The sequence below is a fragment of the Thamnophis sirtalis genome, unplaced genomic scaffold (assembly GCF_051295495.1).
Source record: "Thamnophis sirtalis isolate CommonGarterSnake01/CBP01778 unplaced genomic scaffold, rThaSir2_p1.2 scaffold_4, whole genome shotgun sequence".
NCBI classification, from domain to species: domain Eukaryota; kingdom Metazoa; phylum Chordata; class Lepidosauria; order Squamata; family Natricidae; genus Thamnophis; species Thamnophis sirtalis.
In genome coordinates this window covers 5,009,787-5,037,575 of record NW_028261384.1, presented here as the reverse complement: position 1 = coordinate 5,037,575, position 27,789 = coordinate 5,009,787, and the positions used below count along the sequence as shown (strand labels likewise).

Genomic DNA, 27,789 nt, shown 5'->3' with positions numbered 1-27,789 from the left:
CAGGTTTATTTCATTTATTGTTCAATTAAACTTAGGCACTGCCTATCTCACCCTGACATGACTTGGGATGGCTCCCCAAATTTTAAAAAAGATGAGATAAAACGAGATGAAGAGACTCATGGCGCTTGGTGTGGAGAACTTAAAATAATCCAAAACCATTAAAAAAGCCATTAAAATGTTATTTTATGAAGTTCTTGGTTAATCTGAACACGAATTTTAATTTTTAATTAATAATTACATTTTAATTAAAGGGAGCAATGCTTCCATTTTTTTCTCTTTTTCTCCTGTTTTTGGGAAGCAAATTCAAACCAGCTATCTAACCTGATGTAATTATATCAGAAAATCAGGAAAAAAACATATATAATACCAAATAGGTTAAGATTTTTACAGGTAGTCCTTGACTTATGACCACAATTGATTCCAATATTTGCGTTGTTAAGCACAGCAGTTGCTAAATTTGTCCCATTTTATCTTTTTTGCCACTCCTGTAAGCGAATCATTGCTGTTGTTCAGTTAATCACATGGTTATTCAGTCAATCTGGGACATGTATGGGTAGTCCTTGACTTATGACCACAAGGGAGCCTGAAAATCTCCATTGTTGAGTGAGTTTTGCCCCCATTTTGCCACCTTTCTTCTCACAGTTGTTAAGTGAATCCCTGCAGCTGAGTTAGTCACACCGTTAAGTGAGTCTGTCACTTAGCGTGGCCACTACACAAATGGTTGTAAGTGGAGGATTCCCTGAGGTTAAATTCTCTTTGAATTCTGAGGATGGTTGAAGTCCCCTCTTCAAAGGGATTTGAATTTGTATGTTGCAGAAGGGTTTGCAATTTGAAAATTGAAAAAAAAAATGCAATTCGTAAACTGCAAAGGAGTTTGAATCTGTAAGTTGCAAAGAGTTCAACATTTCTAAATTGCAAAGGGTTTCTAATTTTTTAAACTTCAAAGGGGCTTAGAATTTGTAAGCTGCAAAAGGGTGCAGGATTTGTAAATTGCAAAGGGATTCGTAATTTTTAAATTGCAAAAAGAAGAAGTTTTAAAATCGGCAGTGAGGCAGCCTGCTGGGGAAAAAAATAAGCCAAGTTCATTAACACCTTGAAGATTAAATACATTCATCCCTTTGCCATACGTTTTCTTCTTCTGGAGTTGGCATAATGCCCCAAAATTCCTGGACCTAAGAGAAAAAATGCGGAATATAATTTTAGCTTGGAAGACACATCAGCAGCCGATAACCTTGACGGTTTTGTCAAGAGAGAAGAAAGGTGCTGATCGGATCCCAATGATTCAATTTAAAGACAATACCTGTAATCAATCTGTTCTTTAATTACAAGATCTGAGGCTGCTTCTGAAATCGGCTGACAGTCGCAACCACACACACACACACACACACACACACAAACCCCAACAAATCCCATAAACTGTTTCCATTCCTTGGTTTGGCCTGATGAAATTCAGAATCGGATTTTTCGCAACTTGGAAATAACTCCCGTTACCTGGGATCCCCCAAATTCTATTGCTTTTAAAAAAAAAAATGTATACGCAAGCCATCAAGAGTTTTTTTTTAACCAACGTTGGGAGGAAAAACAAAAACTTCTCATCATTCCTTATTTTGCACCTGGCATTTGACAATAGTTTTATCGCCTTCCTCTGACCAGGTTAGGATGGCTATTTTTTTATGTCCGTTAAAGAACAGGATTCTTTTGAGAAAAATAATAATAATAATTTTTGAGCAGCGGTGCCAATGGATGTGGGGGGAGAACAATGTCCCGTCAAGAAAAAGGATGCGGAATTTTGAACCAAACCAGAATTCGTTTCCGCTTGACGGTCGAAGCATCGACATGATGGGTAAATCTGGGTTTGTTTTACAAGGATGGGTCAATTGTCTGAATCCGTGTCATGCCTCTTCTTGGCTGGGAAGTAATGTGTGGACTCATCCCGTGTCCTTTTCCGGGAGTCTGAAGTTCTGTCTTTTCCGGAAGCCGGGCACTTTCTATGACTTCGGTGTCGGTAGTCATCCCTTTTTGACCTGGAAGGAGGTAGATCAAGCTAGAATATCAATATCATGGAGGCTTTTATTATAAAAGCTACTCAGGGGGTCCTCAACTTATGACCATAACTGAGCCCAATCTCAGTGTTTTCTGATCTAGGTTTCCCCAGCAGCATGAAGCCAAGTCCTCATCCCGATAAATCACTTTTATTTAATTTACAGGGAATTCCTCTCCAGCAAAGTTTTTTCTCTCCCACAGTCTTTCAAGTATACAATTACTGATCTTTATCAGAATAGAATAGAATAGAATTCTTTTATTGGCCAAGTGTGATTGGACACACAAGGGATTTGTCTTTGGTGCATAAGGACACTGTAAAGTTTGCTAAGTTAAAAGCAAAACATTAGTTACATCTGTCAGCCCTATAAGATAGACCAGACTTAGGAAAAACTTTTAGCAGTGTCTTATTTTCCTGCCTTAATTGCTCATTTTCATCTTCTATATCATCTAGATCAGTGTTTTTCAACCTTTTTTGTGCAAAGGCACACTTTTTTCATGAAAAAAAATCACGAGGCACACCACCATTAGAAAATGTTTAAAAAATTTAACTCTGTGCCTATATTGACTATAGGCAGGTGTTTTTCCCACGGCACACCTTACACTATGTCACGGCACACTAGTGTGCCGCGGCACAGTGGTTGAAAAACACTGGACTAGATCCCTATTTAATAAATCAATTTCCTCCTTTAAGTTCCCAATCAACTCTTCTTTGTCTTGGGCTATCCTCACAAGCCTCCGGCTTTCTTGTCGCTCCTTTGCTAGATCCTTTTCAAGATCATCAATCTTCTTTTCCAAAGAATTCGTCGATACAAGGTTTCCAGAAGGATTTGCATCCCTGTTGAATCTGCTATAACCTGTCCTGTCTGTACGTGAACATCTATTAGAAACGTCGTCATCTGGTGTTGTGCTTTTGGACCGGGAGGCCCTTCGGATAGTCACTCACGCCCTCGTCACCTCAAGGCTGGACTACTGAAACACGCTCTACATGGGGCGGCCCTTGAAGAGTGTTCGAAGAGTGTTCAGTTAGTCCAGAACGCAGCCGCGCGAGCGATTGTGGGTGCACCCAGGTACACCCACGTCACACCTATCCTCTGTGATCTGCACTGGCTGCCCATTGGTCTCTGGACACGCTTCAAGGTGCTAGTCGTTACTTTTAAAGCCCTGCATGGCATCGGACCTGGGTACCTGAGAGACCGCCTCCTGCCAATTACCTCCCAGAGACCTATTAGATCGCACAGACTAGGCCTCCTCCGGATTCCATCTGCCAGCCAATGCTGGCTGGCGACCCCCCGTTGAGATCCGGACCCTTACTACCCTCCCGGCCTTCCGTAAAGCTACTAAGTCCTGGCTGTTCCGGCAGGCCTGGGGCTGTTGAAGTATTCCAGCCCCACTTTAATTATGAATGTTGTTGTATTTAAATTGTTGTATTGTCTTATTTATCCCCCTTCCCTTTTTATTGTAAGCTGCCTGGAGTTGTTCAGGAGTGGGCAGCATACAAAACTAATAAACTAAACTAAACTAAACTAAATATGGTTCCACCACAATACCGTGTTCGACTAAAGGGCGCTCGACGAAACCGCGTAGCTGACGTCATCACAGCGCGACAACAGCGTGGAGAAAAAAGCACGCTGTAAACGCTAAACCTAAAATTAACCCCTAAACCTAACCCCATCCTAAACATAACCCTAAACCTAACCCTTAACCTAACGCTAAACCTAATCCTAACCCTTAACCTAACCCTAAAGCTAACTCTAACCCTTAACCTAACCCTAACCCTTAACCTAACCCTAAAGCTAACCCTAAAGCTAACCCTTACCTTAACTTGAATCGGCTTGCTTTCAAAGCGCTATTTAAAGCGCCCTTCTTTCTCCGCGCTGGCTGTTGTCGCCCTGCTGATGATGTCAGCGACGCGGTTTAATCGGGCGTGCTTTAGTCGAGTGCGGTTTTGTCGTGCCACGACTAAATACACCCTCTAGACCTACAGCTATTAGAACAGTTATAGTTACAGGACCTTGCAAATCTGAATTCCCCAGCCAGCATGCTTTAAGATGAGTGGGCTTCAACTCCCAGAATTCCCCAGCCCACAGCCTCAAATGATACCTTTTCTCGTTATCCGGATTAGGGTTATTTGATGACGAAGACTTTCTCTTCTTCTGGTCTTTCTCTTTTTCTTTCTCTTTCTTTTCTTTCTTCTGTTTCTTTTTCTCCTTCTTCTTCTTCTTGACCTTCTCTTTCTTCGACTTCTTGGCGGCCTTGCTCCTGCCAGATAAATCAAGGAAAGGATTGACTTCCCCCCCCCCACTGTTTTGTGTTCCACACCAAATATCCTCACTTAACGCCAAAGGGGACTTGGCTCATGTAGGTACCACAAAATAAATAAATAAATAAATAAAAAATGATATGCTGCAGATAGTCCTCGACTTATGACCACAACGGAGTCCCAAATGTATGTGACCAAGCAAGAGATTCTTAAGTGTGTTTTGCCCCATTTTGCAATTTTTCTTGCCACAATGGATCAGTGAATCATTGCTAGAGATCTTCAGATTTCTAGGTTCTATCGTATCTCAAGACCTAAAACGGATACATCATCAAAAAAAGCACCACAAAGGATGTTCTTTCTGGGCCAACTCAGGAAGCTCAAAAGTGCCCAAGAAGCTGCTGATTCTGTTCTGCAGAGGAATGATTGAGACTTGTCATCTGCACCTCCATCACTGTCTGGTTTGGCTCTGCAACCCAACAAGACAGACACGGACTTCAACGGAGAGACCGCCTGCTGCCAATTACCTCCCAAAGACCCATTAGATCACACAGGGTCGGCCTCCTCCGGGTTCTGTCTACCAGCCAATGCCATCTGGCTACTACCCGGGGGGAGGGCCTTCTCTGTGGCAGCTCCGGTCCTTTGGAACGAACTCCCCGCGGAGATCCGGACCCTCACTTCTCTCCAGGCCTTCCGGAAAGCCGTCAAAACCTGGCTGTGCCGGCAGGCCTGGGGTTGATGAGTTCCCCTCCCCTCTCGACTGGTATGGCTGTGTGATTTTGGTGTATTTTAATTACGTGTATTGTGTTTATGTCCCCTTTTTCCCCCTTTGAGTTGTTCGCCGCCCTGAGTCCCTCCTGGAGAAGGGCGGCATACAAATAAACCAAAACTAAACTAAAACTAAACGGATAATTAGAACTGCAGAAAAAAGCAATGGCTACCAACATGCCTTCCATCAAGGACCTGTACACTACACGAGTCAAAAAGAGGGCTGTGAAAATATCTAAAGAACCCTAACATCCTGGACATAAATTGTTTCAACTCCTGCCCTCAAAACGAGGCTATAGATCAGCGCGCTTGGGGCTGCTGCTGTGACGTCCAGGGAGGCTAAACCAAGCCGCGCGCCTCTCCCAGCCGCTTTCGCGGCTTCCCTAAGCGCCGAGAACCTTCGCGCTCTTCTCGGCTCCTCGTGACCGCAACAGACATCCAGAAGCGGCGGGGGCTGTCGGGCTGGAAACCGAAGCCCCATTAGCCCCAAAAGCCGCTGCGCCAGCAAGGAGCTCACTTACCCCCTCGGCAGGTAGCAACAGAGAGCCAAGGGCTCTCTATAGGGCTCTTAGAGGCGTGGGGCGGATGGGTGGGGAGAGCGAGCGGATGAGCGGTGTTCGGATGGGCGGGGGCCCGGGGGGGTGAGTGAGTGAGGGGGGGGCGAACCGGTTCTAAATGGTGCGCTAGATTTGCGGAACTGCTTCTAGCAAACCGGTTAGAACCGGCAGGAACCCACCCCTGATCTGCACCAAAGACAAATCCCTTGTGTGTCCAATCACACTTGGCCAATAAAGAATTGAATTCTGTTCTGTTCTTTACGTTAGTAACATGGCTGCTGAGTGAATCTGGCTTCCCCACTGACCCCCCCTCCCTTTGCCACCTTCTGCTGGTTCAGAGGGTGGACAAAGATGATAGCAATAGCAATAGCAGTTAGACTTATATACCGCTTCATAGGGCTTTCAGCCCTCTCTAAGCAGTTTACAGAGTCAGCATATTGCCCCCAACAAGAATCCGGGTTAGTATAAAACAAATAGACCAATGAATACTAGAAATACACCGAAGCGAGGTGTAGAGGGAAAGAAGAGGGGGGAATTAAGAGGGAGTGAGAAGGGAATGTAAGGAGGGTGAGATGGTGGGAAGGGGAGAAAGGAATGGCTGAGGGGGAAGGGAAGTAGAAGAGGGGATTGTTGGAAGGGGGAAATGAAAGTTGGAGGGGTAGAAGGAAGGGTGTATGTAGGATAGAAGTGTTATGAGTTGTTTATTGTTGTTTTTTTTTAACTGCACAGTATTTAAGTGATTGTATAAAGGAAAATGAAAATGTAATAAAAGAATCTTTGACAAAAAAAAAAAAAAAAAAAAAGAATCCGGGTCCTCATTTTACTCACCTCGGAAGGATGGAAGGCTGAGTCAACCCTGAGCCGGTGAGATTTGAACAGCAGAACTTCAGATAAGTCAGCCTGCAGTACTCTAACCACTGCGCCACCTCGGCTCTTCAATCACGTGAAACACCCCCCCCCCGGGACACAGCAACCGTCTTAAGTAAATGTCATCTGCATCCTCTCACGCGATTAGAAATATGAATTTTTGTTATCACGTGGGGGGCTGCAGTGTGGTTACAAGTTTTGAAAAACGGTCGTCATATTAGCGTTGCAACTTTGAAGGGTCCCTTGAGCACGCTGTTGTAAACGGAAGGATTCCGTGCGTGGTTCAATAAAATAAAATAAAAAGAAAAGAAAATAATAAAAGTCAAGAGGGCGACTTACTCCGGCGCCTCCTTGCCTTCCTCATCCAGCTTCCTCGGAGGAGTTGAGGGCTTGGCAGTCTTGGCCACTGGTTGATGCTGAAATTCCCGAGGCAAAAGAGAAACGGATTAAAAAAACAAAACAAAAACAACCCAGAATTTAGGAAAGCAGCGAGACAACAACGCTGGATTCTGCCACAAAAACTGTGTGGCCACACAACTTACCGTAAACACGGAGAGGCCCAGCTTGGCAGCTTCTTTATCTTCCTTGGAAAACACCATTCTTCCACCAGCATTCCTAATAAAAAAAAAGGAAAAAAAAGGAATTAAATAGCAAGGAGGGCTTAATTTTTGCTTTTTCTTTCTTTCTATTTTCCTTTTGCGGGTTCGTCATCCTGAAGGGAATTTTTTTGTTTTCCAGAAATAAAACCCCCTCGGCCTTGCTCAGAGGGTGCCAAAACGGGACATGTCTTTAGAAAGAAAGAGCCGTTATCAAGAGCTACTTACCTCCAACAGACCGATTAGATCCCACAGATTAGGCCTCCTCCGAATTCCATCCGCCGGCCAATGCCGACTGGCGACCACCCGGAGGAGAGCCTTCTCTGTGGCTGCTCCGGCCCTCTGGAACGAGCTCCCCATGGAGATTCGAACCCTCACCACCCTCCAGGCCTTCCGCAAAGCCCTTAAAACCTGGCTGTTCTGACAGGCCTGGGGCTGACGAGTTCCTGTCCCCGCTCGAATTGTGTGGCTGTTGATTGTTTTTAAATTGTGGTGTTGTTTGTCCGTTTGTATCCCCCCCCCCCCTTACTTGGTTTGTGAGCCGCCCTGAGTCCCTCTGGGAATAGGGCGGCATAGAAATACAATCAAATCAAATCAAATCAATCTACGCAGAATTCATCCTTGCCAACAACACACAGGTATATTCCTCGGCCTATAATTAGTGACTGTTCAAAGTTACGACGGCTCTGAAAAAAACTGATTTAGAATAGAATAGAATGGCAGTGTCGGAAGGGACCCTGGAGGTCTTCTAGTCCAACCCCCCTGGCTGAGGCAGGAAACCCTACGGCACTACAGACAAATGGCTGTCCAACATCTTCTTTAAAAACTTCCATTTAGGACCAGTCCTCGCACTTATGACCGTCATAGCACACACACACACACCCCAGTCAAGTAATCCAAATTTTTGACATTTGGCAACTGATTCACAACGGTTGTAGTGTCCCCAAGTCACGTGGTTTCCCCCTTTGCGATCCGCCTGATGCAGATCTGTCACGACCGTCGTAATGGGAATCTGGCCTATTTCTCTGAAGGTCATCCTACACCACCATTTCTCAATTTCAGCAACGTTAAAGACATATGGACTCCAACTCCCAGAATTCCTCACTCTGGTGGCTCCTCCCAGGAGATAGATAGATCTAGGTCCGTGATGGCGAATCTATGGCATGTGGAGCCATTTCTGAGGGCCCGGTCAACTCCGGTGTGCATGCGCACGCTGATCAGCTGGTTTTCGGCTTGATTTTTGGCTGTTTTTCCCCTTCCGGAGGGAGAAAAACAGCCCAAGGGGCAACCAGGAAGTCTGTTCCCAAGCTTCCGGTTTGCGTGTTGGGCCATTTTTCACGCTCCAGGAAGCCTCTGGGGCCTGGGGAAGGCAAAACAACGGGCCTACGGGGCCCACCGGAAGTCAGAAAACGGGCCGTTTCTGGCCTCCCCTCCAGGGAGTTGGGGGAGGCCGTTTCTGCCCTCTCCAGGCTCCAAAAAAGTGCATGCGCGGTGCAAGGGTGTGTGTGTGTCACGAGCACATGCGCAGGGGCACGGCGCAGGGGGGGGCATTAAATTATGGGGGTGGGCATGTGCACATGCATGCACCTGCTTAGGGCACCTGAGGTGAAAAAGGTTCACTTTCATTGATCTAGGTGGTCATCAAGAGTTCAATGTTCAATGTTTATTACACTTGTATGCCGCCCTATTCCCGAGGGACTCAGGGCGGCTAACAAACAAGGTTGGGGAGGGGGGGGGGATACAACAACAAACAAAGACAAATACAAATACAAAAAACAGATTAAAAACAACGCAACAGTCGCAACGATTCGAGTGGGGCTGGGAACTCATCAGCCCCAGGCCTGCCGGAACAGCCAGGTCTTAATAGCTTTGCGGAAAGCCTGAAGGGTGGTGAGGGTCCGAATCTCCACGGGGAGATCGTTCCAGAGGGCCGGAGCAGCCACAGAGAAGGCCCTCCCCCGAGGGATCGACAGTCGACACTGGCCGGCAGATGGGATTCAGAGGAGGCCTAATCTGTGGGATCTAATTGGTCGTAGGGAGGTAATTGGCAGCAGGCGGTCTCTCAAGTACCCAGGTCCAATACCATGTAGGGCTTTATAAGTGACAACTAGCACCTTGAAGCGTATCTGGAGACCAATTGGTAACCAGTGCAGCTCGCAGAGAATAGGTGTAATGTGGGTGTACCGAGGTGCACCCACAATCGCTCGCGCGGCTGCATTCTGGACAAGCTGAAGTCTCCAAATGCTCTTTAAGGGCTGCCCCATGTAGAGCACATTGCAGTAGTCCAGTCTTGAGGTCACAAGGGCGTGAGTGACTGTTGCAAGAGCCTCCCGGTTCAGGTAGGGACGCAATTGGTGCACCAGGTGGACCTGGGCAAATGCCCCCCTGGTCATAGCCGACAAATGATGTTCTAAAGTCAGCTGTGGGTCCAGGAGGACTCCCAAATTGTGAACCCTGTCTGAGGGGCGTATAATTTCACCCCCCCAGCCTGAGAGATGGAATACAAGGCCAATCTTTGGGAGGGAAAAACACAAGCCACTCGGTTTTAAGTATTGACGGAGGGACAACGCACAGCCAGGGTTTCAAACAAGAAGAACTCTTTATTCGGTTGAAGGCGATTCAAGGGACGGGAAACTCCCGCCAAGGTATTTATATTCTAGTTTAACCAATCACAGGCCGGGGACGCGACAGCAACTGCTGACGTCAGTCCCTCGGCCAATCAACAATAACAGTGTGTCGGCAACACCCTCTGGAGCTCTCAGCCAATCAGAGAGCTCAGAGGATGTTACTGACAGTCAGAACAATTCAACAATATTTAACACCCCTTTCCCCCAGTTCTGCGCATGCCCGAAACAGAGCATGCGTAGTCCTTAAGATATGCTGGGCGGCGCCGGACCCGCCCAGATCTTCTCATTGCAGGAGAAGTCGTCGGCGGAGGAGGACCTCCTCGTGGTAGCTCCTCCCCGAAGGGAGTGTAGCTCCGAGGCACGCCCTTTCGGGAAGGCCCAGAAGGCGGGCTCAACTGCAACGGTAAGTGTAGCCGTGGGGGCGCGTCACTTGTCGTGGGGGGAATTCTCTGTGCGTCCTCGGCTTGAGTTGTTGGATTGGCGTCCCTTTGGGCGGCGCTTGGGTAAACAGGGCCTGGTGTGGCGAAGGCCCCCGGTTGCGGACTGCCGGATTGAGGACGCTGTTGTTGAAACAGGAGGGGGCCTGGTGTGGCAAAGGCCCTTGGATGTGGTTTCTCGGATTGAGGGTTTTGTGCTTGGTGCAGGTTGAGGCCTGGAGTGGCGAAGGCTTCACATTGCAACCCCGGGGCTGCGGTGTTGTCCCTCAGGGGTTCGCGGCCACCAGCCTGCGACGGGAGACGCCTCCTCAATTGATCCAGGTGGCGTCTCCATTGGGTTCCATCTGCCAACTGGACCCTGAAAGAACATGGGCCAGTCAGGGCAACGATAGCACCCGGCACCCATTTTGGTTCCCCCGTAAACGACCGAGCCCACACTGGATCCCCTAGCTTAAAGGACCGGGGAGGGAGGACCCCCAGATTGCTCGGCTGATCCCCTGAATAGAGCGGGTGAAGCCTATCCAGGGGAGTCCGCAGGCGCCTGCCCATCAAGAGCTCCGCGGGGCTTTTGTTGGTAGTTGGGCAGGGGGTGGAATGTTGGCTTAGCAGGTAAGCCGCCACCCTCGCCTGCCAGTCGCCCCGGTCCATGCGGCTCAGTGCCTCCTTAGCTGAGCGGACCGCCCGTTCCGCCCGGCCATTGCTGGCCGGGTGGTACGGGGCTATGGGCGCATGCCGGATCCCTTGCTCGGCCAAGAACTCCTGGAAGGTGGTGGACGTGAACTGTGGCCCATTGTCCGAGACCACCACGTCCGGCAACCCGTGGGTTGCGAACATCCTTCGCAGGGCCCTGACCGTACTCTCGGCTGTGGTGGAGCCCATGAGGACTAGCTCCACCCATCGAGAGTAGGCGTCCACCACTACCAGGAAGTTTTGGCCGTGGAAGGGACCGGCGAAATCGATGTGGAGGCGAGACCATGGGCCTCTCGGAGCCTCCCACTCACGAGCAGGCCCGGCTGGGGGGTTGGGCCTGGATAATTGACAGGTCGTGCAGCGGCCCACATGGGCCGCTATTTCTGTGTCCAGCAAGGGCCACCAGACATAGCTACGGGCCAATGCCTTCATTCGTGCTATGCCCGGGTGGTCCTTGTGGAGCAGATCCAAAACCAGTGGCCGGAGTGCGGTGGGGATCAGCACCCGATCCCCCCAGATGAGACAACCCCCGTGGAGGGAGATCTCAGCCTGGCGATTTTTAAAGGGCTGGAAGCCCTCTGCCACTTTGTCTGCTGGCCATCCCCTTAGAACCCAGGAAGAGACCTGGGACAAGATCGGATCGGCCTTCGTGTGGGCTGCCACGTCCGCGGCAGAGAGTGGGAACCCGGAGGCGGCAATGGAAAGGACTGAGAGAGAGGGCACTGGGGCGGTGTCCGTCTCCGGGAGTGGGCAACGGCTGAGGGCATCTGCATGCCCTAGCTGTTTGCCTGGACGGTACAGCAACGTATACGAATACGCTGCGAGGAACTCCGTCCAGCGAGTCATGCGGGGGGATAAAATGGAGGGGGTCGGCTTGTCCCCCGCCAAAAGCCCAAGGAGTGGCTTATGGTCGGTGACAAGGGTAAAGTGCCGACCGTAGAGGTAATCGTGGAACCTCTTAATCCCGGACACTGCAGCCAGAGCCTCCTTGTCGATCTGGCTGTAATTGCGCTCCGCCGAGGAGAGTGTCCGAGAATAAAAGGCCACAGGGGCTTCTGAGCCATTAGGGAGGATATGGCTCAGGACAGCCCCTACTCCAAATGGGGAGGCGTCACACGCCAACGTCAGAGGCAACCCATCATGATATTGAATGAGGACTGCCGATGACGTCAGCGTCTCTTTGACAGCCGCGAACGCATGCGCTTCGCGGCTTCCCCAGCGCCAGGCCGCGGATCGGTCGAGCAACCGATGCAGCGGCTCGGCTAGTGACGCCTTGTGAGGAATAAAGGGGGCGTAAAAATTGAGCAGCCCTAGGAACGCCTGTAGCTCCGCCCTGGAGGTGGGAGCAGGGGCGTTCCTAATGGCGGCAATCTTAGAAGGTGTAGGGTGAATGCCTTGGGCATCTATTAAGAAGCCCAAGAATTCTACCCTAGGGACAGCAAATGAGCATTTGCTGCTCTTTAATTTTAATCCCGCGCCCCTGAAACGACAGAGGACCTTCCTTAATACTTCGATGAGTTCTGAGCGGCTTGTAGCAGCGATCAGAACGTCATCGAAATATGGCACTACCCCCGGAAGTCCATGGAGCAGGCGCTCCATGAGACTTTGGAAGATCCCCGGGGCCACGGATACGCCGAATTGCAGGCGGCGACAACGAAAAGCCCCACGATGAGTGACGATGGTCTGGGCAGCCGCCGCATCGTCATCCACCGGGAGCTGTTGATAGGCTTGCGCCATATCCAGTTTGGCAAATATGCAACCCTGCCCCAGGGAATGGAGCAGGTGTTGCACAACAGGGACTGGATAGGGGTTTGCCTGAAGGGCCAAGTTGATCGTCGACTTGTAGTCGGCGCAGATTCTCACCGAGCCATCCGGCTTGACCGGAAGAACTATGGGAGTCTCCCATGGAGCATGATCGACTGGCTCGATGACACCCTGCGCCAATAATTTGTCCAGTTCGGCGTCAACTTTGGCCCTTAAGGCAAAAGGCACCCTGCGGGCTTTCAGCCTAATAGGAGCAATCTGAGGATCTAAGCTAAGGGAGATGGGGGTTCCCTTATAACACCCTAGCTGTCCATCAAACACATCAGAGAACTCCTGCAGGACGTCCTCTATTGTCGCAGTTTTAACTTGGTGGACCCCCCCGATGGACAGTCCCAGTGTCTTAAACCAGTCAAGGCCAAGAAGAGCCGGTAAATTGTGTTTTACAATTATGATTGGCAGCTCTCCCTTGAAATTGCCATATCTAACAGGGATAGGAAAGGATCCCAGAACAGGGATCAACTTCCCTTGGTAGTCCCTTAAGAGTACCCGGGATGGGGCTAACTTATTTTGGGGAACTGTAGGGCAGAGGGTTGAGAACATGTCCCAAGATAATAACGATCGGGAGGAACCCGAGTCCACCTCCATCTGGCAAGGCTGACCTGCCAGGTGGACATTGGCCGTGATTTTGCGGTTGCCTGAGGAGGCCTGGTTGATGGAGGTTTCCACTTCCTGCGGCTCGGAAACAGTGTGGCAGTCATCTCCTCTGCGAGCTGGTCTCTGCTGGCGGCGCTGTTGCTGCTTGGTCCTCTCAGAAGTTTGGAAGAAGGCAGGGGCCGGCAAGGAGGCTCGGCACACTTGGGCGAGGTGCCCCTGCCTCTGACAGCGGCGGCAGATCGCATTCTTGAATTGGCACGTTTGGCGGTCGTGGCGGCCTCCGCAGCTAAGGCAAGGCACCCTGGCGTTTTGCGGTGCGGCTGTGGATTGAGCAGGTGGCTTCCGCCGTGGTTGTGCGCGGACTTGATCGATGTTGTCTGGCTCCCGGTCCTCACAAGGGATTATATCATCATAGTCAATGTCATGCACTTGTGAGGCCGGTGCCGGGTTAGTTGACAGCTGTAGCCGCTCCAGATCGGCGGTCGATTGCTCCGAGAGCTCAGCTGCTCTTGCGATCTCGACTGCTTGGAGCAGCGTAATGTCATGGTGGCGGAACATGCGGCTTCTTAAGTGTACATCCCGCACACCACACACAAACTGCTCGACTAGGTTTTCTTCTAAGTTCGAAAAATCGCACTGGGCCGCCACAGTGCGCAGGGCTTCCAAAAATTGACTGATCGTCTCCCCCGGCTTCTGTACCCGCCTTCTGAATGCGAAACTGCGGGCAATCTTGGATGGCGTTGGGGCATAGTGCCCCTTTAACTTGGCCATCAAGTTGTCCCAGCCCAATTTGTATGCGGGTCTGGGAGCAGCCATGGCTCTGGCTGAGGCAAACATTGAGGGTTCGCAGCATGATAAGAAAAAGCTGCACTTCTCCTCATCCGTTTGAGCCTGATTTTTAGTTGCGATTAGATATGTTTCAAAGCGCTCCATGAATCCTTCCCAGGATTCGCCGGCGGAGCGAAAGGCGGCAATGAATTCATACTGGCTCAACTGACTGTGAGGAGCGGATGGACTGAAGTCGTGACAGGAAAAATTTTCCTCAGCGTTCGGTGCTGGCGCGGACAGCGACTTACAGCAGCTAGCTGGAATAAACTCTCTGTCTTTAAACCTAGGCTTGCGTGGAATCGCCGAATCCCATCCTCGTCGCCAGTTTTAAGTATTGACGGAGGGACAACGCACAGCCAGGGTTTCAAACAAGAAGAACTCTTTATTCGGTTGAAGGCGATTCAAGGGACGGGAAACTCCCGCCAAGGTATTTATATTCTAGTTTAACCAATCACAGGCCGGGGACGCGACAGCAACTGCTGACGTCAGTCCCTCGGCCAATCAACAATAACAGTGTGTCGGCAACACCCTCTGGAGCTCTCAGCCAATCAGAGAGCTCAGAGGATGTTACTGACAGTCAGAACAATTCAACAATATTTAACACTCGGTCTTGTCGGGAATGAGTTGACACCAATTTGATGGCCCGTAATCAAATAAAGAGTGTCTTGGAAGAACTGATTACGCTCTACACCCCCCCACCTTCCACTCATATGTATGTGAGTTAAGGAGGTGTTTGAATTGCTTGCACAAGCCTTCTTCTTATTTTGGTACATCAACTATCTCAGAATATCTCACAATAAGAGAGTCGGTAAGGATCTCGGAGAGCTTCTAAACCAGGAGTGTAAAACTCAAGGCCCACCGGCTGGATCTGTCCTGCGGGGTGCTTATATGTGGCCCGTGGGGCCACCCTGGAAACAGCCAAGGACCGGCCTGTGGTGTCTCTGCCAGCAAAAAAGGAGGAGCTCCCCCCAAGCTCTGTTTTCACTGGCAGAGGGCTGCAGGAGGCCGTCGCAGCTGAAAACGGAGCTCGGGAGTGTTTTCACTGGCAGAGGGCTGAAGGAGGCCGTCGCAGCTGAAAACGGAGCTCGGGAGTGTTTTCGTTGGCAGAGGGCTGCAGGAGGCCGTCGCAGCTGAAAACGGAGCTCGGGAGTGTTTTCGTTGGCAGAGTGCCCGGGCAACCACAGGTGTTCCCAACATGAGTGATGTCAAGCTGGCCACGCCCACTCTGCCACCCCCCACCCCACCCGAGGTAAACCCCCACCTACTGCAGCCTCAATGAAATTGAGTTTGACACCCCTGTCCGAGTCCAGTCCAACCCCTGGCTCAAAAGAGATGCTGCATGCTCAAAAACATGCAGACTTCTCCAAAACTGTGATTTGGAGGCAAGATGGCTGCCGCGGCTGGGCACGCCTTTTTTTCCCAGTGTCTAGTATGGATTGGATTTTGTTTTTTTTTTCCTTGATTGAACCCTGCGGGGCAAGGGGCATCTATAGGTGGCAAACCACTATTTAGCCTTCGGAAAAGCTGGCCACAACATCCTCCTTCAACATCTCTAGAAGGAGAATACACAGAGGAGCTGGATGCGGTTTAGTTCCAACTGCCATTCAAGATGGCTACCCACAAGGATGAACCCTGTGGGGCAAGCGGCGTCTAAAGGTGGCAAAATGGATTGAAATGTGAAAAGACTATGACAGACGATCTCATACGATCTCTGAGTAGAACCAGGTTCCTGGCCCAGCGGCTAGCAACCGTTGGCCCACGCTGTCTCGAACCGCTTACCGTGAGCTGCCCAGCCCCATCAGGCGGTCCACATTCTTCTCATCAGCATCTCCTTCATTGCGTTTGCAGACTTCGGCCAGCTCCTGGGGGGGGGAACAATCACAGATAGGCATGAGGCCACTAAGCCGCCATATGAGCCCTTTGGGCGATGGCAGGTAGTCCTCCGCTTCATTTAGCGACAGAACTGAAAAAAGCTACTTGCGACTGTTTCTCACGCTTACGACCATTGCGGCATCCCCATGGTCAAAATTGGCAACTGACTCATATTTATGACCATTGCTGGGTTACGCGATACCCTTTTAGCGACCTCCTGACGAGCAAAATCGACGGGGAAGTCAGATTCGCTTAACAACCGTGTGACTCACTTAACAATGGTGGCAAGGAGATCGCAAAATGGGGCAAAATTCGCTTAAAGTCTCAGCAACTGTGGGTCGTAAGTGGAGGGCTGATCTGTACCACCTTAAAAGCAGCATTTGCAATTTTTTTTCCCTTGGGCCAAAGTGACGGCATGCTTTCTATCCATGTCAAAAAAAATATTAAAACATACAAAGAAGAAATCCAAGCAGATCCAATTGTGAGCCTCTTATTAAAACTGAAATATTTTGAAATTAATAACTGATTTCTGAGGAAACTGCCAAGTGAAGTAATTCACGACCTTATTTTATTCTGTTGCTGTTTACTATGAAACCCGGGGTGCGGTGCACTAAAATAACATTTAAGAAGCGACTGTACAGTTATAGAGACTAATTTGATTCTGAACTTAACAACGGCAGCAAGATTGTTGGTGGCGCAGTACTGGAAGAAGGAAGAATTGCCTACTATTCAAGAATGGATGTTAAAAGTAGTAAACTTAGCAGAGATGGCCAAAATCTCAGCATATTTGAAGGACCATTCAGATGAAAAATATAAGTTGGAATGGAGAAGATGGATTGATTACATTCAAAATAAATATCCGACTAAGAAATTTCAATTAGCTTATGAATGAACAAGAAATGTTATAATTTATCTAAAGTTAGCTTAATAAAAGGGGAGTTAAAGTACAAGGGGAGGTAGGATGCTATAGTTAGTTAGCTTATCTTAGTGTATGATTGTTAAATGTTTATACCCTGTATTTTGCTCTGGGAGGTTGGGGGGAGAGAGGATTGGAGGGGGGATAGGGAGAAGGGAAAACATTTGTAAAATCTATTAAAACTCTTTAATAATAATAATAATAATAATAATAATAATAATAATAATAATAAAGTATCACAGTTTACATCCACGTGGTGATACTGATAGACTATATCTGCCCCGAAAATCAGGTGCAAAAATCTACTGAAGGCCCAACAGACGAAACAAGAATACAGAAAAGATGTGATAAAATCAAGAATGGAGAGTTGGCAGAACAAAGCACTGCATGGTCAATTTCTGGAAAAAATAAAAGATAAAGTGGACAGTGAACAAACTTGGTTATGGTTAAAAACAGGTACATTAAAGAAAGAAACAGAGTCACTAATCCTGGCTGCGCAAGAACAAGCTATCCGCACAAATGCCATTAAGGCCAAAATCGAAAAATCCTCTGATGATGCCAAATGCAGACTTTGCAAAGAAGCTGACGAAACTGTTGATCACATACTCAGCTGCTGTAAAAAAATCGCACAGACTGATTATAAATTGCGACACAATTCAGTAGCACAAATGATCCATTGGAATTTGTGCAAAAATTATAATATTAAAACAGCAACAAACTGGTGGGAACATCAGCCTGAAAGAGTCACAGAAAATCAGATGGTCAAGATCTTGTGGGATTTCCGTATACAAACCGACAAAATACTGGCGCATAATACACCAGACATCACACTGGTTGAGAAAAATAAGGTCACAATCATAGACATCGCAATACCAGGTGATAGCAGGGTCGCCGAGAAGGAACATGAAAAAATCACAAGATACCAGGACTTAAAAATCGAAATTCAACGACTATGGCACAAACCAGCAGTGGTAATTCCAGTGGTAATTGGCACACTGGGTGCTATTCCAAAAGCACTGGAATTACATTTAAAACAGTTAAAAATTGACAAAATCACCATCAGTCAAATGCAAAAAGCTGCACTGCTGGGATCTGCACGCATATTAAGAAAATACGTTACGACGTCCTAGGCCCCTGGGTGGGGCCCGACTAGTAACCAATGCCAAATCCGGTGAAACAACTGGCCGCTGTGATACAATTGTATAATAATAATAACTCCGCCGTTGCCGGTCCCAAGCCCGGATGAGAAAGGAGGAAGGTTGGGATCAGGTTGGCATCTGGTCCCGTAAAAAAAACCCCCGCCAACCCATACAATATGGTGAAAAAAACGAATAAGAATTCCATACCGCATCGGTCGTCGCGCGGGTTAACAAGGGCCGCGGCGGATGTTGGGGTCCCTGGACATCCGTCGACAAGTGGGCTACAAGTGGACCAGCCAACAAAACGACAAAAATATAGTGCAGATGAAAACCGTGCCATAATGGCCTGTTACTACAACTCAGAGCCAGAAAAAAGAGGATATTTAAAGCGAATGTATGAATTATGGAAACAACAATATCCAGATTCAAATGTTAGTGAACAACGACTAGCAGATCAAAGGCGATTTATTATACGGAATAAAGTGTTTAGTGAAGTTGAACATGAGGAAATTCAGGCAAATTGCAAAACCCAAAAAACAATATCACAAGCGGAAATAACTGATATCCAAGACACAACTAAAGACACTATAGTAGAACTCCCAGAAGAAGCTCTCGGGGAGGAAATAACATCACCACCACTAGAACCAGTTATCATTGAACCAACTGATGAACTAACTCAAAAACAAAAAGAATTGAAGGATAAGATCATGGAACATTTTCTGCTTAATGAGGAAAGGCAACGTTTACCATCACTAAAAACTGTGCCTAAGAAAATTTTGGCCCCTATCATGAAAATGGTTAATGCAGTGTTTTCAACAATTGAACCGGGATCCATCTTGGAAACAAACCAGTTAATGTACAGCGCAGCTGTAATAGTCACTAATGAACTAGGCATTAAAATTAAAGTACCTAGTCACACAACAGAAAAAGCACCAAAGCCAAAGTGGAAAATCCGTTTAGAACAAAAAATCAAAAAATTAAGGGCAGATGCTAGTAACTTAAAGAACATGCATGAGCAACGACTTAAAAACAACAAAATCATAGATCGGCTAATCAGAAGATATAGATTGGATACAAGAAACATCAATGAAGCTGTAGAGATTGTAAAACAGCAGATAACAGCAACAGCTAGAAAAATTGAAAGATATGAGGCACGAATCATCCAATATAAACAAAATCAGCAATTTCGATCAGACCAACGGCGTTTTTATCAAAGTCTTAATGTGAATGGTGACACCAAAAGTGAAAAACCAGAAAAGCAGGCCACAGTTGAATTCTGGAAAGAATTGTGGGAAAATGCAAAGGACTACAACAAGGAAGCAAAGTGGATACATGACTTTGAGAAAAGCATTGGCAACAAACAAATGCAAGTATTAGAAATAACAACTGAGATGATCAAAAATCGAGTTAAAAAGGTAAAGAATTGGACATCACCTGGAAAGGACCAATTACATGGTTTCTGGCTCAAATATCTGACCAGTTTACATGCAATATTGGCCAGGCAACTGAATGAAATTTTACAAAAGGGCCAAATTGATGAATGGTTGACAACTGGAAAAACATACTTGATTCAGAAAGATCCAACTAAAGGAACAACACCTGAAAACTATAGACCAATAACATGCTTGCCAACAACCTTCAAATTACTCACAGGCATTATTGCAGATAACATGATGGATTATTTGGAAACAAACAACATCTTGCCAGTAGAGCAAAAAGGCAACAAAAGAAGGAGCAGGGGCACAAAAGATCAGCTTCTAATTGATAAAATGATATTAGAAAATTGTAAGAACAGAAAAACGAACTTGAATATGGTCTGGATTGATTACAAAAAGGCATTTGACTCACTGCCACATAGTTGGATCATAAAATGCTTAGAAACAACTGGCATTAGCAAAAATATTACATCCTTTACTGAAAAGGCGATGAAACAATGGAGAACTGAGTTGGCAGTAGGGAATGAGATCTACGGAATGGTTAATATCAAGCGAGGAATTTTCCAGGGTGATTCACTTTCACCTCTTCTCTTCATCATCGCAATGATCCCACTATCAGTAATCTTAAAAAAAATGAAATTAGGCTACCAAACAGCCAAAAAAGCTGAAAAAATTTCGCATTTACTATATATGGATGATTTGAAACTCTATGGAAAGTCAGAAATAGAAATCCAATCATTGACAAATACAGTCCGAGTATTCAGCACCGATATTTCAATGCAGTTTGGCATGGAAAAATGCGCCACTGTATCCATAAAAAGGGGCAAAATCACTGCATCTGAGGGAATTGAAATGCCCAATGGCCAACTAATTAAATGCAAAGAAAATGAAGCCTACAAATACTTAGGCATTCTGCAGTTGGATAACATCAAGCATGGAGAAGTAAAAACTATTGTCAGGCGAGAGTACACCAACAGAGTTAGGAAAATTCTGAAATCTAAATTGAATGGTGGAAATACAATCAAGGCCATAAATACCTGGGCAATACCAGTTATAAGATACACAGCTGGCATAGTTAACTGGACACAAGCTGATTTGGACCTTTTGGACCGAAAAACCAGGAAACTAATGACAATGCACTACAGTTTACATCCACGTGGTGATACTGATAGACTGTATCTGCCCCGAAAATCAGGTGGCAGAGGATTATTGCAAGTGAAGCAAACAGTTGAAGAAGAAAAACATGCACTGGCTGATTATTTAAAAGACACTCAAGAACATCTATTAATCGAAGTAAAGAACAAAAATCTACTGAAGGCCCAACAGACAAAACAAGAATACAGAAAAGATGTGATAAAATCAAGAATGGAGAGTTGGCAGAACAAAGCACTGCATGGTCAATTTCTGGAAAAAATAAAAGATAAAGTGGACAGTGAACAAACTTGGTTATGGTTAAAAACAGGTACATTAAAGAAAGAAGCAGAGTCACTAATCCTGGCTGCGCAAGAACAAGCTATCCGCACAAATGCCATTAAGGCCAAAATCGAAAAATCCTCTGATGATGCCAAATGCAGACTTTGCAAAGAAGTTGATGAAACTGTTGATCACATACTCAGCTGCTGTAAAAAAATCGCGCAGACTGATTATAAATTGCGGCACAATTCAGTAGCACAAATGATCCATTGGAATTTGTGCAAAAATTATAATATTAAAACAGCAACAAACTGGTGGGAACATCAGCATGAAAAAGTCACAGAAAATCAGATGGTCAAGATCTTGTGGGATTTCCGTATACAAACTGACAAAATACTGGCGCATAATACACCAGACATCACACTGGTTGAGAAAAACAAGGTCACAATCATAGACATCGCAATACCAGGTGATAGCAGGGTCGCCGAGAAGGAACATGAAAAAATCGCAAGATACCAGGACTTAAAAATTGAAATTCAACGACTATGGCACAAACCAGCAGTGGTAATTCCAGTGGTAATTGGCACACTGGGTGCTATTCCAAAAGCACTGGAATTACATTTAAAACAGTTAAAAATTGACAAAATCACCATCAGTCAAATGCAAAAAGCCGCACTGCTTGGATCTGCACGCATATTACGAAAATACGTTACGACGTCCTAGGCCCCTGGGTGGGGCCCGACTAGTAACCAATGCCAAATCCGGTGAAACAACTGGCCGCTGTGATACAATTGAATAATAATAAAAGAAGCAATTGGACAGCCATTTGTCTGAAATTGTACAGGCTTTCCTACTCGAGCAGGGGGTTGGACTAGAAGATCTCCAGGGTCCCTTCCAACTCTAAAGGTAAAGTTGCCCTCGCACGTATGTGCTAGTCGTTCCTGACTCCAGGGGGCGGTGCTCATCTCCGTTTCAAAGCCGAAGAGCCAGCGCTGTCCGAAGACGTCTCCGTGGTCATGTGGCCGGCATGACTCAACACCGAAGGCGCACGGAACGCTGTTCCCTTCCCACCAAAGGTGGTTCCTATTTTTCTACTTGCATTTTTTACACGCTTTCGAACTGCTACGTTGGCAGAAGCTGGGACAAGTAATGGGAGCTCACTCCGTTACGCAGCGCTAGGGGTTCGAACCGCCAAACTGCTGATCGCCAAGCTCAGCGTCTTAAGCCACCGCGCCTGATTAAAAATCGATAAAATACCTCTTTACTCAGTCCCGTCGGCTGCTTTTTCACGTTCTTGTAACCTCTGCAAAATAACAAAACGAAGGACAACAGTGTCATGGCTGAAATATCATCAACGCGCCACGCGACTTGGACTTAAGGAGAAATTTCCTGACAGCCCCCTCCCGCTTCCCTACTGGCCCAATTCTCCAAATTCCAGAACCCAGGTGGTTATAGGAGGAGCTGAAATAAAGGAAGAGTCCTTGATTTTTCCTAACAGCTCATCTAGGGTTTTTATTCGTGGGTATCATTTCTCCCTAAGCTGAGTGGTTTTCTGGCAGGCATTTCCTTATCCAAATAGATAAAAGTCATGAGTGCTAGAAGGGAGGGGGGTTTGCAAAGAGGAGGAGGAAGAGGAGGGTGTGGGAGACGTTTCATAACCCAACTAGGAAACCACATCAGTGCTAGGAGGAGGAGGAGGAGGAGGAGGAGGAGGAGGAGGAGGAGGAGGAGGAGGAGGAGGAGGAGGAGGAGGAGGAGGAGGAGGAGGAGGAGGAGGAGGAAAGGGACTGTGAGGTTCTTGATGCCCTCTGAGCTTGGTGGTTTCCTAGCAAGACCTTTAATGACCAAACTAGGTAATATCATCAGAATATTGATGTTTCACTAAGGAGCTAGAATCCCTCCCTTCTTCTAGCATTGATGATGTTACTTAGCGGGGTCACGAAACATCTGCATGAAAACTACCAAGCTCAGAGTACATCAAGGACTCCCCAGTTCTCCTCCTCCTCCCTCCCTCCCATCCATCTCCTCTCTGTAATCCTTTCTCCCTTCTAGCCCTGATAATGTTATTTACTCAGGTCATGAAATGTCTGCAAGAAAACCGCCAAGCTCAGAGAGCACCAAGGAACCCCCCCAATCCTCATCCTTTTCCTTCTCTTCCTCTACACAACCTACCACCCCTCCTAGCACTGATGATGTTCCCTACTTGGGTCATGAAACATCTGCATGAAAACCACCAAGCTCAGAGAGCACCAGTCCTCCTCTCCCCTTCTTTCCTTCTTTCCTTCTTTCCTTCTTTCCTTCTTTCCTTCTTTCCTTCCTTCCTTCCTTCCTTCCTTCCTTCCTTCCTTCATTTCTTGAGGATGTTCCCTAGTTGGATCATGAAACATCTGCAAGAAAACCATCCAGCTCAGAGAGCACCAAGGATCCCCCAATCGTTCCTCCTCTCCCCTTCTTCCTTCCTTCCTTCCTTCCTTGAGGATGTTCCCTAGTTGGATCATGAAACATCTGCAAGAAAACCTCCAAGCTCAGAGAGCACTAGTCCTTCCTTCTCCTCCTCTCCCCTTCCTTCCTTCCTTCCTTCCTTCCTTCCTTCCTTCCTTCCTTCCTTCCTTCAGGATGTTCCCTAGTTGGATCATGAAACATCTGCAAGAAAACCTCCAAGCTCAGAGAGCACTAGTCCTTCCTTCTCCTCCTGTCCCCTTCCTTCCTTCCTTCCTTCCTTCCTTCCTTCCTTCCTTCCTTCCTTCCTTCCTTCCTTCCTTCCTTCCTTCCTTCATCTCTTGAGGATGTTCCCTACTTGGGTCATGAAACATCTGCATGAAAACCACCAAGCTCAAGAGCACCCCTCACTTCAACCCTGAAACACAAATATTCTCCTTTATCAGTACCCTTTCTTCCCTCCAGAAAAGAAACCCATCTGAAGGCTTGCTGCTACTTCATCCATACCCCCCCTCCTTGCAATTTCTCACCCCTCCAGAAGAGCCCAGCCCTTCTTCCAAGGGTTACGCGAAGACCCCACGGAGATTCGGACCCTCACCTGGCTTTCCGAAAAGCTGTTAAAACCTGGCTGTGTCGGCAGGCCTGGGGTTGATGAACTCCCTTCCCCTCTCGACAGGTGTGGTTGCTGGCCATTTTAAATGCCTGTCTTGTATTTGTATGTTTCCCCTTCCCGTTTGAGCTGTTCGCCACCCTGAGTCCCTTTAGGGCAGTGGTTCCCAAACTTGGCAACTTTAAGACTTGTGGACTTCAATTCCCAGAATTCTCCAGCCAGCTCTGCTGGCTGGAGAATTCTGGGAGTTGAAGTCCACAAGTCTTAAAGTTGCCAAGTTTGGAAACCACTGCTTTAGGGAATAGGGCGGCATATAAATAAAATAAAACTTCAAAACCAAGGGCCGCCGTTGGGCCTGAAACTTACAGAGCCGCCATCATAGCTTCTTCTTCTGCCTGCCGGATGGCGCTGAGCTCCTCTTGGCGGGACAGAGACGCAGCGCCTTTCTTCTCCTTGGCATACCAGGTGAGGTCCTTGCCCTTCTGCCAGCGGCCTACGGGGGCCATCAGGGAGTTCCCTGAAAGGCAAGGAAAAGGAGGACTCACAATGTCGGAGCAGAATCACGGAAGGATCTGGTGGTGGAGCTCTTAGTCCTTCTGAAGGATTTCCCATCGGGTGGCAGAGCTGGGAGATACCTAAGGGAGTCCTCAATGCTCTCTGAGCTGGGTTACCCTTCTCGTAGACATCCCACGACCCAACTAGGGAACATTATCTGTGCCAGTAGGAAGTGGGGCTTGGGAGAAGGATGGGGAAAGGGGTTGAAGTGGCCAACATTGAAAAATACTGCTAGACTGGGCAATTCTGGGAGATGCCATCTTAAAGCATATGCTAGATCAGTGTTGGTGAACCTTTCCAGCACCGAGTGCCAAAATAGGAGCACCCATACCAGGAAGATGATCTTCCAGTTTCTGCCACCTGGTTTTCCACTCTCTGGCATGGATGCGCATGCAAAAACCAGCTGGCGGGAGCGCATGTGCGAACCGGAAACTGGAAGATCATCTTCGTGGTGCGCATGCGGACCAGGTGGCTGCTCTTTCGGTTCCCGGCGCTGCCACACACATAAGAACCAGTTGGCTGGTACTCCGGGATCTGGAAGAGCAATGGGCAATGGCTCACGTGGCCGGAGAGATGGCTTTGCGTGCCATTTCTAGCACACATGCTATAGATTTGCTATCATGGTGCTAGATGGACAGTTTTAGTAACTGTAGGCTACACTGCTTAAGCATGCCAGCTCGGGAATTCTGGGAATTGGAGTCCACCCCTCTTAAAGCATGATGGCTGGGGGATTCTGGGAGTGGAAGTCCTCCCCTCATCCCCTCTTAAAGCATGCAAGCTAGGGGATTCTGGGAGTTGGAGTCCTCCCCTTTTAAAGCATGCTGGCTGGGGGATTCTGGGAGTGGAAGTCCTCCCCTCTTAAAGCACGCTGGATGGGGGATTCTGGGAGTGGAAGTCCTCCCCTCTTTAAGCATAGCTGGATGGGGGATTCTGGGAGTGGAAGTCCACCCCTCTTAAAGCATGCAAACTAGGGAATTCTGGGAGTTGGAGTCCACCCCCTTTTAAAGTTTCCAAAATTGAAAAACAGTAACATAATACATCAAGAATGGCTCCATTGTTTCTATCTAATTTAGCAAGCTGCCAATTTACCCCTGGATATATTTGAGCCCCAGGAATTCTCCTCTTTAAATAGATGTAAAAGTCAGTTCACAGGAGCTGATTAAACAAACCATGAATCAGAAAGGCTAACCAAGATAGTTTTCACGTTGTTTGTCTGTCTTCACATCTTCCCATTTGAACTGGTCCTGCCCTCCTCTCACGCCACCTCGGGAAGAGCCAAACATGGTGGAGGCTTAACCCGGATCTACAAAAGAAGAGTTTAAAGTAGGTTAAACTCCAGTCTAGTCACGAGACGGGAGTTCTGTGAAGCTAGCGTAAATTGGCTTATTGCATTCATGATTTGCCCGAGGAAGACCAGTGTTGTGCATGTAGTCCTCAACTTACGACCACAATATAGCCCAAACTTTTTACGGGTAAGCAATTAACAGAGTTTTGTCCCATTTTGCCACCTTTCTTGCCATAGTTGTTAAACGAGTCGGTGCCAAGTTAGTCACGTGGTTGTTAAGGGAATTTGGCTTCAGCCACTGACTTCGTTCGTCAGAAAAGGGGATTGCATAAACCAAGGAACACTGTGACCGTCATAAATAGGAGCCAGTTGTCAAGCAAACGGATTTGGGTCAGGTGACCCACAGGTGCGCTACAACGGTTGTTAAGTGTGAAAATCACTTTTTTTCAGTGCTGTTGTGACTTTGGTCACTAAACAAATGGTTGTAAGTAAAGGGCTGTGGGTTCCAACATGGTTTGAAGCATTTGCCGTTCAAATGTGGCGTTAGTCCACATTTTAGAGAGAGAAAGTCAAAAGATGATGTCATAGAGATCAAAGTTGACTAGTTTAAGAGAGTGGACTTCAATTTCCAGAATTCCCCAGCCAGCTTTGCTGGCTGGGGAATTCTGGGAGTTGAAGTCCACACATCTTAAAGTAGCAGAGATTTAAAGTAGCAGAGAATTCTGGGAGTTGAAGTCCACACATCTTAACGCAGCAGAGATTTAAAGTAGCAGAGAATTCTGGGAGTTGAAGTCCACACATCTTAAAGTAGCAGAGATTTAAAAAATTCTTAAAGAGAAGTGGAGACGCCAGAATAATGTCAACCCCTACCCCCAACATGATCCTGCGTCCCCCTCATCTTCCTCATCCTCACCCCAAATGCGGAAAGAGCTTCAATTCTACCAGCTGGATCTCCCCACCCCCCAACCAGATATATGTCCTCCTATACCAGACAGCAGCGACCACTCAAAAGCTCAGGAACCCCTTGAAGCTTCCGTGGATGCGACCACCACCACCCTTCCCAACCCCACTCTAGCTGGGGACGCAGCCCACCGGGCTGGGGAAGATGGGTTTTCGTATTTCCCGGTTTGCAGACCTCAGGGGCTGGTTCACGGGCTCCCCAGCGCATTGCAAAGGAGAAAAGGGGTGCATTGCAAGGAGCGCGCTGTTTTAAGGGGAGCCCCGTCCCAGGAAAGGATGGGAAACCCACCACCACCCCGCAAATCCCGCCAGCCAGTTCAACCCAGTCCAGCAACCTTAACTGCAGCTTCACGTGCAAAATCCAGAAGTCGCTTCCGCAAGCTTGGGCGGAACCATCCGTTCTTGTAGGAGGGGGGGAAACGACGAAGCGGGCTGGACCAATCGGATCAAGGAGCGCGGGCGGTGGGGGGGGATTTTCTAACTGAAACGCCTCCACTCAGCGTTGAAAGCTGGCAGAAGTTTTCAATTAGTTTTTAAAAAGGAAAAAAAAAAAAAAGGAAAAAAAGCGGGCTTGCAGGGAGAAATAAACTAAACTAATGATTTTTTTTTTTTGCCCTCAATTCCGGAGTAATTTTTCTAGCCACTTTGGGGGGAGAGATTTGTAGTGGCTGGGGATGCTGGGCAATGTAGTCCCGGGGTGTGTGTGGCGCCGTAGGATTAGTTGGGAACAGTTGTTGCAGAATGTGCCCAGCCAGATAGGCATTTGAGGTGCCCAATTGGTGCTTGTGGGGCTAGTAATTCCAACTTCCATGATCCCCAGCCAGTAAGAGTGCACTGGATTAGGGTTGCAGACATCCAATTTCCTGCTTTGTCCCAGGAAGAAGAAAATTGTGTTTCTGGATGCATTGGGATGGAGGCCACTTCACTCCCCCCCCCCCCCCCAGGATTCTGGGTATGACTACAATGTCCATCCTCCTTAGCCAGCAAAGATGTTAATCCCAAACCATGATAAAGCCTAATTTATGCATGGCTTGTAAAAAAAACTACAGCAGATATGGAGTTTACTGGTTCATCTC

The 27,789-nt window shown here is 47.6% G+C and overlaps 1 protein-coding gene and 1 long non-coding RNA gene across 2 annotated transcripts; one reads left to right on the top strand and one right to left on the bottom strand.

Annotated features, from left to right (window-relative positions):
- Window positions 1–1,297: 1,297 nt before the first annotated feature.
- Window positions 1,298–27,124, bottom strand: CUNH1orf35 (chromosome unknown C1orf35 homolog). Its single transcript, XM_087712401.1, has 9 exons — window positions 27,049–27,124; window positions 25,658–25,771; window positions 24,280–24,430; window positions 22,122–22,167; window positions 15,868–15,950; window positions 7,035–7,107; window positions 6,832–6,908; window positions 4,144–4,302; window positions 1,298–2,024 (listed from the first exon to the last, which is right to left on the bottom strand). The coding sequence occupies exons 2-9, from the start codon at window positions 25,749–25,751 to the stop codon at window positions 1,874–1,876; spliced, it is 834 nt and encodes a 277-aa protein (XP_087568527.1). The 5' UTR covers window positions 25,752–25,771; window positions 27,049–27,124; the 3' UTR covers window positions 1,298–1,873.
- Window positions 9,667–14,456, top strand: LOC148045754 (uncharacterized). The gene is made up of 3 exons (XR_015696225.1): window positions 9,667–9,733; window positions 9,993–10,118; window positions 14,376–14,456. It is a non-coding gene; the product is annotated as an uncharacterized LOC148045754 (long non-coding RNA).
- Window positions 27,125–27,789: the final 665 nt, after the last annotated feature.

What these genes read in the sequence shown, in the direction of transcription:
- CUNH1orf35 (XM_087712401.1), bottom strand. Translation starts at nt 25,751, where the DNA reads ATGTTTGGCTCTTCCCGAGGTGGCGTGAGAGGAGGGCAGGACCAGTTC. An exon ending in GAAGGCAAGGAGGCGCCGGA is followed by an intron (nt 4,303 to 6,831) that starts GTAAGTCGCCCT and finishes TTTATCTGGCAG; the next exon opens with GAGCAAGGCCGCCAAGAAGT. An exon ending in AATCCGGATAACGAGAAAAG is followed by an intron (nt 2,025 to 4,143) that starts GTATCATTTGAG and finishes ACCTCCTTCCAG; the next exon opens with GTCAAAAAGGGATGACTACC.